Genomic DNA, 9,343 nt, shown 5'->3' with positions numbered 1-9,343 from the left:
CGCGCATAGTTGTGTCGGCATCAAACTTTACGCAACGACATAATTTTTTGTTGCGCAAGAAATTGGCACCAAATAAAAAAATCCCACGTTTTCTTACGTGACAACAACCTGTGTCGTCGCGCTAAGTATTCTTTTGCAACGACAACTGTCATCGCGCAAGTATTTGGAGCCAACTAAAACAGCTCACATTTTTCGAGGTAACTTTACGCGACGATAACATTTACCGTTGCGCTAGGTGTTCTTTAGCGACAACACGTGTCGTTGCGCAGGCTTTTGGCGCCAAATAAAATAAACCTGCGTTTTCCTTCCTAATTTTGCGTGATGATTTAGTGTTAGGTCATGCTAAGGCTTCTTGCGCGACGAAAATGTTCATTATGCAAGTCTTGAACTATAAAATTATTATCTTTGATATTTTGTGCTACGAATGACTCGTTCGTCGCACAAGTATTTATTGCCGACGAAATTATTATCGTCGTGCAAAATGTCATCGCGCAAATAGTAAAATGTAGTAGTGGATTGTAACACCCCGACTCTGAATTTAATTCCTATTTTAAATTATTTAAGCGAATTTACGAATTTACCCTTAGGGTAGGGGTAAATTGGTCATTTTCTTGCCCGAAAAGTGTTTGGGGGCAGTGATTGGTATTTTTGGGTAGGTGGTACTGAGACGAATTCGTAGACACGCGGTAGGCTTGAATCGGAGTTGTAACGAAGAAGTTACGATCAAAACATCGACAGTGGCAAAACCGTAAATATTTCAAAATTGGGTTTAAAATATCTGACTTCTCTCTCTCTCTCTCTCTCTCTCTCTCTCTCTCTCCCGCGGCTGAACCCCCCTCCCCGTTTCAATTTTTCGCCGGAACTTCAGACGGCGAGAACTTCGCCGTCCGACCTCCGTTTGAGGCGCCGTTTCTTGCAAAAGCTTCATCTCTTCCTCCTCTACCCAGCCCACCCCTTTTCTCCGATCGAAAACCCAGCAAACGGCGGTGGCGACGACGTGAAAATCAGCTGAAACTGCCGACGTCGCCGGCGACGTTTCCGGCCATCTCGAGCTGCGCCGTCGCTTGGAACAGGTAGCTCTCCTTCCCTTCTAGCTGTTTCCTAGGTTGTGCGATGACGATGTCGACGGTGGTCGTCGGATCGAGGCCGTGAAGTTCCGGGTTAAACCGTGAGTTTCCGACGTCGATTCCGGCCACTTGCCGTCCGAATTGGACCTTGGTGTAGTTGAATAAAGTGTTACACTCGTCGAGTAGAATCTGTAGCCGAAAGGGTGAGCTCGGGTGTGGAGTTTTTCCGTTCCCAGAATTTCTCTACACACCCACGCGCTGTCGGCGCGTGTGGCGGCGCGTGAACGAGGCCGGTGAGGCTGCAAATTAACCCGATGAGATCCTTAGGTTGTCACGAGCGCATAGGATTTTGAGGATCTCAATTCGGATGTCGTTTGACTATCGAACGGATTTTCGCATATTGTGCGTTATCCGGGTTCGATAGGTTCCGACCGTTAGATCCTTCCCGAATTAAAATATGTTGTTCTAGGTATTCCTAGGATCGTATAGGACTTCGCGGATTGTGAATCGGAACCCCGGATGTTCCGATTCAATAACTTAAAGTTTGTGTTTTATATTAACCGTCCGATTGTGCGATCGTAAGCGATCTAACCGTCCGTTTCGAACTAAACTTGCGAGACGGGTATCTTAGACCTTGGGGAACCTTTAGGAACTTTCGGATTGTAAAATGGAGGTCGTGGGTCCCGTGGGCCCGGTTGACCCGAATTGGGAAGTTTGACCGTCAGTTGACCGAGTGTCTCCCGAAGCTGTTCCATCGTCCAAATTGGGTAGTTGGACCTTAGAACGTCGCGTTCCTAGTACACTTACTAGAACCCTGGGAAATTAGGATATTTAATTCAAAGTACTTGTTCGAAACGCTTCGTATTAATCTCGTGTACGTATTCTGAATTAGGTACTCCGACCACGCATACGCAGCAGGCGGGACCCTCTCAGGGTCAAGCAGCGTGGGACTACTTGTGAGTGGACTTTGTTTTCAAATCTTATGCATGGTTTTATTAATGAAAGATTTATGCATAATGTTTAAACGATTTATTGAATATGTTATATTCATGGGTTGAATTTGAAGTCTATATAGTGCTTTGGCATAGTAGGGTATTGAAAGTATATTTATATGGATTTTGGGAAATATTATGCATGATGTTTTAAATGGTATTTTTGGATATAGTATTTACTCAGTTGCTGAAAGGGATATTTTTATGAGGCATTGAAAATATATTTTGGGTTTTAACATATTTGAGTATCTTGAGTATGAAAATATGGATTCGGGGATTTCTATATATATTGGTTATGTGCGAGGTACTTGGGTTGTTGAGATGAGATTGTGGAAAGTGGTGAGTATAGAATGTCAGTTTGGTGTGCTATAAGCACTACCCTATGTACCTCCCCTGATTTGGAACTTGGATACGGATACTTGAGATACTTGGAAGAATCGGAACCCGGGGCATCCTTGACGGGATGTTGCTGTAGACCCTTGATTGGGTAGTCTGCGCGCGTAGGACTGATCACAGACGTACGGGTTTTGAGGTTATCGACGGTACGTGCTGGCTGAGAGTTGGTCCCCCAGTTGGACGGCTCGTTCCCTAGTCACATGGTGGATTGAGGACTCATCATGAGGACTCTGCCAGGGTGACTAGTCAAACAATCCCCCGGTTGGATTGTTTCCCCGGTACAACTAGGTGATGGTCATATTTATATTATATATATCTCTTATATTATATATTTATATATATAATCCATTCATTCATGTTTTTCGGTGAGGATACTTCTTTGCCGGTCGTGCCAATGGGTACGCTTTCGAGAGTTTGGTTGTGGGACTTATAAGTTTTGGATGGTGGGTTTTATAAAGTGTTCTTTTTGGATTTTGGACTTGGCATCTGGTATTGATTTGTTTTTATATATTATATATATTATATATATATATATATACTTGAGTATGAAGGTTTTAAGATGCATGGAATTTCTTGCATGGTTTTCTAAACGGTGGGGTTATACTACGTTGGTTTACACTGAACTGAATTTATTTTTGTCCACTCACAATTTTCTGTTTTGCGCCCCCAGCCAGTAGTTGACTGAGCTCCGCAGCACAGCCGGATCGTGCGCTTCCGAGCCTTGAGCCTTCGTAGGACTCTTTCTTCATGTTATTTCCTTTGAACTCTGTTTTGTTGAAATTGAAGTTCTTAGACATGCTCTGTTATCGCCCTGTTAGGGTTTGATTTGTGAGGCCTGAGGCCATTTCATTGTAAATTGTTTGTTCGCTTTAAAGCATGCTGCTGGTTGGGATTATTATGTATTTTGATGCAGGTTGAAATCTGTTGGGTTTCTTAACTTTACAGGGGGGACTCTGCCAAAATTTTGGTAAAGAGTCTCGGTTTTTAGTAAGTGGGCCCGACATCGGGGTGATGTCGGAACAAAGACGGGGTCCGCTCTGGTTTCCGGGAAATTCCGGGGCAGGTCCTGTCAGCATCGACCAAACGGAGAGGAGGTGATGTGCATTATATGGCACACCTCGCATCCTCATAGCACGAGGCCTTTTGGGAGCTCACTGGCTTCGGGTTCGTAGGAACTCCGAAGTTAAGCGAGTTGGAGGCTGGGGCAATCCCAGGATGGGTGACCACCCTGGGAAGTTGCTTCGTGAGCTCCCAGAAACAAACCCGTGCGGGCTGGTGAAAATGTAGCCAGGCCCAAAGCGGACAATATCCTGCTACGGCGGAGCCGGTCCGGGGTGTGACAGTTTGGTATCAGAGCCACTCTGCCGTGTGGTGCGAGTGTGCCGACGAGGACGTCGATCCCTTAAGGGGGTGGATTGTGAGATCCCACATCGACCAAGCGGAGAGGGGGTGATGTGCCTTATATGGCACACCTCGCATCCAATATAGTGGAGGCCTTTGGGAGCTCACTGGCTTTGGGTCGTAGGAACTCCAAAGTTAAGCGAGTTGGAGGCTAGAGCAATCCCGGGATGGGTGACCACCCTGGGAAGTTGCCCTTCGTGAACTCAGAAACAAAACCGTGCGGGCTGGTGAGAATGTAGCCAGGCCCAAAGCGGACAATATCGCGCTACGGCGGAGCCGGTCCGGGGTGTAACATGGATAGCTGTACATTTGGAATTTTTTTAAGTATACATTCATAGATCATCGTTGCTTCAAGAAATTAGACAAATCGAAAACCGTTTTGACATCCAATTATGTCTTACAAAATCATTGATCATGGTGCTTCAACAAAGTACTAAAATTTCAATAATTTAAAACTAGGTTGGCATTTTAATGGGCAGACCATGTTTTGGTGGATGCACCCCTGATTGATTAGGATAGCTGTACCTTTGGAATTACTATAGTGCCCTTTATAGGGAGATCGATAGAGGATGTTCTTCTTGTCGTTTACAAGGAGCATGACAGATCCTGGTATTATTCATATTGGGAAGACAATAAGCAAATAATGCATGGGGGTGCTCCAACTTTTAATCATGGGTGATCTTCACCAATCTACATTAGCGCTAGTATACGTTTGGGATTTAAAGACGATTCACTTTTTAATTTCGCACCAGTATCCCGAAATCTCATAGATGACCTAGTACTTGATTGGGTTATGTATAAATCTTTCTCTTATTGCTTTTGATTATTATGTCAATAATAGGTTTTGCTTTCAGAAAACAAAAGATTAAAGAAAAAACTGCATGTCGCTTATAAGTGACTTTATCTGTTTGTACAATATATACCTAATAAAACACAACCTTAGCATTGCAAAATCACGATTTCACACAGCTCCCGTACAACCTCAGCGACTACAATGGGGAGCAATATCTAGTTCTACATACCATAATACTTAGCTTCATGCACTATCTGTCGACTGGTTTTCTTCGGTTTCATTGGAAACTTTGCGAGAGAAGAATTTCCTTACACGCTGCAGCTTTTCTCGAACCTGATATCTAAATCTGAATTTCTTCACGGCATACCATTTTTCTTTGAGTGGGAATATTATGAATATGAAAATAGCAAAAGCTGAAGATACCCCAGTAATGAGAAATAAACCACGAAAAGTATGGAAGTTTAGAGTATTGGGATCACTCGTTGTGTTGTCAAACATGAGAATTGTTCTCTTATCAAACCAGACCTTCTCCATCTCCATAAGCTTTCCCTCTTCTCTCATTTGTTCAATTTGCATTGACATATCATGGACCAATTTCGAACCTTTAGGGAAAACCTACGTACACAAAAAAAGATGAACAACGATGTAATCAGCATGCTTACTTTCTGATTTTCTGCTTTTCTCCATATAGTTTTGATTTGCAATGCATATTTGTAATTAAATGGATGGACATAATCATAAAGCTCTTTTCACGTCAATTTTCCATCTAGCCACATTTAACATATTAGATTTTATTTAAGCTTAAGTACATGCACTTAATTGTCAGAATCAGAAATACAAGGATCAAATTGGAAAATCATAAAAAACTACAGAAACTATAAATGTTAATCTTGCTAGTTTCAGAGGAAATACAACTTATTATTAATGCATAACTTAATTTAAGGGAGGTTACTCACAAAGCCAAAACCATTGGTGCTAGATTCGGGTTTAATCATGGAGTAGCCAGTAGGATAGTGTGCAAGGAAGATCTTAATGAATGGAACCTCGTCAACGATAGCAGAGACACCACCATGCTTACTTCCGCTTGATAAAGCGAGAGCATATTCTTCAACCGAATTGTAGGGTTTAAGACCTTTGAAATTCAAGTTCTTTACCACTCCCTGGGTGAATGAACCTGATTGGTAACCTATATAGTCCCCTCCTGAGTTTAATCGTATTTGGTTAACTGTCATAATTGATGTCAGAGTTGCTGTGTAACTGGAAGTCAATATAAGCACAGCAAAAACCCATATGATCACTACAAACTTTGCTAAATTGTTTAACAACTTCTCCCCTGCATCAAAAAGACAAAATTTCATTTCCAGGTGATCTTAGCAAATCAACTCTAAACTAATTCAAGACTGATGGTCAACTGTATTCGTAATTTGAGTTCGTTCTTTCATCTGAATGGATATGAGTAAGGGAATTTGAGTGACTAAAAGTGAACAAGGAATCATTTTGAATTAAGAGAATTCAGCCAGAAAAATATAATTCATAATGCTACTCTTTCTCATATCTGTGTTAATTAATCAGAAAACACAAGGGTTGTTTCATAGAGACTGAAATTAATTAGCAGTAAACTTGAATAATTGAAAGAAGTAGTGAGATATCGTGCACTTACTATGAGCATACACAAGGGTTGAGAAGGCATAGCATAATATGGTTCCGATTTGCTGCGAATGTGTGCCTTGGAATTCTGGGTTGACAGGACGCTCAATTACCCACACAACGAAACCGGTCAAGATAAAGAAAACCGCAGTTGTGATCCAAAGATCTGCCGAAAGAGGTTTCAAGAAAAACCACATGTCTTCATTTTCATTTGATACTAGCATCCCCACACCTATGTCAGTATATGGTATTGTAAAACACACATTCTGAGATCTCTCCGATGTGATCGTGGTATCCCCAACAACAGCATCGAATGTCTAGTTCAAATACGTTCCCCAATATGCAAAAGTGTGTGGCAGGAAAACGAAAAATTAAAAATTAGACAGATTAAATAATCAAAATGTAATATAATGAGATGCAAATCTATTTTTGCATTACAAGTTACTAGCATACAATTACAGATGTATTTATCCAACATAATATTTATATTCCACCTGATATAAATTTTTAATTTCAAATTAAGCATACCTGGAGAAAAACTTGGTAAACAATATCATCGTAACTTTCATTAATGCCAATCCGAAATGGAATGAAGGTATAATCTACTTCATACGGCAATGCTCTAATTGCAGCCTCGAATACGTCGATGCAGAAGCCTGTGAAATATGTTCGATTGGTTTGATTATCATGTTTCATATGCACAAGTTCGTTGAACCCTATTCTCACTGGAACTCCAACTCTTAATTTTATTTTGGAACTATTACTCAATTGCATCTTTGAACCTCTTGGGATGGTTGATGATCCTCCAGGCCATATGATTGTTTCGAGATCGTTGGTCGAAAGTAAATTTCTTCTGCTATTAAGTGGGTAGGAATCTCTTGTGTGTTTTTCTTCACATGGCCACAATCCAACCCTTCTTTCCCCTTTTCCTATAACATTCACAATCTCAATTGCAGTCGAAACTAGCTTCCCATTTGGATATTGAATTTCTTCACCGCTTAAACCCTTAAACCTTGTTTGCAATATCTCTTGAAGAAGCAGAAGTCCATGTTTGGAGGATGTAATATTGTTTAAATTCACTAGGTTCAATCCTGTAGAAGTCCAGGTCCTCTCAACTGCTTCAGCTAGAGCCCAAGTTGCATCATATGCCCAAATTCCATCTGGGATTACCGCACTTACTTCTATGTTAGGATCCTGCATGTAAAATATCCTCCTCAATCTTGAAGTAAGATTGTGGAGGCGGGTTGATGCTGGAGTATAAGACTTCAAACCGAGCACTCCTTGCGTTGACTCAATTACAGATGGGTCCATGGAAAAATGCAAGAAATTCATGCTAGTTGATGTCATGATCCAAGCATACCCTTCACTGAGCAGGCCTAACTTTTTTGCATTCAAGAAAAGTTGATGAACATGAGAAAGCATGTGATACATTCACTCAGTAGGCCTAACTTTTTTGCATTCAAGAAAAGGCGAGGAACAAGAAAATGTGATGCATGCACCACAAATACCGTCGTCTTCAACTTTGTGAGGTTGCGGAGCTCTTCAATGATCTGTTCATCTGCTGAGGAGGCAGCAATGCAACTTTTATATACAATAGTCACATTTGCTTCTTCAATGGAGTTGATAAAAAATGGAATGATGTCTCTCCCATAATCTGTGTTCTCATATAGAAGGATGACATCCCTCCATTTGAACATTTCAAGAAGGCCACTGATTGCCGTAACTTGAGAAGTTTCATCTTGTGTAATCTCAACAAAGAAGGGATATTCGCCAGGAGCACCGAAAGGACTAGTACGAAGTCCAGAAAGTGACAATACAGGGACTTTAGCTTCTTCTCCTAACTCTGCCAATAGGTTTGCTTCCATTCTTGTTTGTGCACCAATTATTGCTTCCACTTTGATCTTATCCAAAAGATTTAGAGCTGCATTTGGTTGAAGATCGCAACTAGAGTTTAAGATAAAATTATATAATGATAGTTTCTTATAATTTTTTTTTTATTATAATCATTATAACAAAGTCTAGAAAGAAAATTAAAAGACTAAAATATTAATATGTGGCTTACCAGCTGATAGAGCATGTAGAGCTTTTCCTTTGGAATCTCTGGTGTGCAGAATTACTCTTGTGCTGTAGTTATTATGCAGATGATAGAAATCAGACAGGGCTGTTGAAATGCAGCTGAAAATAATCTTTCCTTCCCTTGACCCCATATCAAGAATCAAACCAACATGAACCTCTTCCACAACAATATTGGGACTGCCATCAATTTCAGCACACAAGAGACCTAGGAGGCCAAACAAGGTCACAAAGGACAGGCAGAGGATGGTTTGCTTCTTCCCTTGAAACTCCATATACACAAGAGACCAACTTAATTTCTGCTTCTCTATTGTTTGGTTTAACACCTGATCAGTATCAGCCTGCATATATATAATGCTATATGTTAATTAATTAGCGCTAGATCGCCCGAGAACATTAATTTATATTAGTGAAATAAATTGCTGTCTAAGGAGGAAAACTATCACTATCAAGATACCGTTTACTTCTCTTTAATTAGTGGGAGGGCTGTGGACTGCAAGTTATAAGAAATTTCAGTTATTTGGAACTTCCAGAAAGCAATGTGTATAGGTTGACCAAGACTTTGTGAATGGTGATATAGCTAGAATATGACAGGTGACAAATTCAAAGTGAATATTCTTTCAAGCGTGTTGCATTCGTTATGATAATTTAAGGAACTTGTTATAAAAAAATTATTTTTATGTTTTTTTGGTCAACAAGGAACTTGTTATAATAATATTAATATAAAGCGTGTACGATTACAAGTTTTTAAAAGCCTCGGCCTTGACTTACTAAACCATATGGATGGTACACCCTGAAGAGTAGCAGCAAATTCACAACAGAATGTTATTACCTTTGGCAGCAAGTAAATTTTCATTTAAGACTTAAGGTCGCCAATCCTCTAGGTTCAAGGAAGGCTTCATGATTCAAACTCTCTGGAGCATTTTCAGCCTGAGCAGTGCTTGTCTTATGTGAGCATGAACCAGTATCTCAGT

At 40.6% G+C, this 9,343-nt stretch overlaps 1 protein-coding gene and 1 long non-coding RNA gene across 2 annotated transcripts; one reads left to right on the top strand and one right to left on the bottom strand.

The window, feature by feature from the left end:
• The first annotated feature begins 825 nt into the window (after positions 1 to 825).
• On the top strand, positions 826 to 3,487 carry LOC117619689. Its single transcript, XR_004584606.1, has 3 exons — positions 826 to 1,073; positions 1,960 to 2,023; positions 3,126 to 3,487. It is a non-coding gene; the product is annotated as an uncharacterized LOC117619689 (long non-coding RNA).
• A 1,293-nt stretch (positions 3,488 to 4,780) lies between these two features.
• On the bottom strand, positions 4,781 to 8,644 carry LOC117619294 (glutamate receptor 1.3-like). The gene is made up of 6 exons (XM_034349213.1): positions 8,359 to 8,644; positions 7,726 to 8,217; positions 6,825 to 7,657; positions 6,310 to 6,613; positions 5,606 to 5,982; positions 4,781 to 5,264 (listed from the first exon to the last, which is right to left on the bottom strand). The coding sequence occupies exons 1-6, from the start codon at positions 8,642 to 8,644 to the stop codon at positions 4,893 to 4,895; spliced, it is 2,664 nt and encodes an 887-aa protein (XP_034205104.1). The 3' UTR covers positions 4,781 to 4,892.
• Between the last annotated feature and the right edge of the window lie 699 nt (positions 8,645 to 9,343).

The sequence above is a fragment of the Prunus dulcis genome, chromosome 2, assembly GCF_902201215.1.
Source record: "Prunus dulcis chromosome 2, ALMONDv2, whole genome shotgun sequence".
Taxonomy (NCBI): Eukaryota; Viridiplantae; Streptophyta; class Magnoliopsida; order Rosales; family Rosaceae; genus Prunus; species Prunus dulcis.
Note: the sequence above shows the minus strand (reverse complement) of the source record. Positions and strands in the feature narration are given on the sequence as shown.

Bases quoted from the DNA above. Each gene is read 5' to 3' on its own strand.
- LOC117619294 (XM_034349213.1), bottom strand. From the start codon at position 8,644: ATGGAGTTTCAAGGGAAGAAGCAAACCATCCTCTGCCTGTCCTTTGTG. The intron at 8,218-8,358 runs GTAAGCCACATA...AACCAAATGCAG, and splicing joins TCTACATGCTCTATCAGCTG to CTCTAAATCTTTTGGATAAG. The intron at 7,658-7,725 runs GTATCACATGCT...TGCTCAGTGAAG, and splicing joins GTTAGGCCTACTGAGTGAAT to GGTATGCTTGGATCATGACA.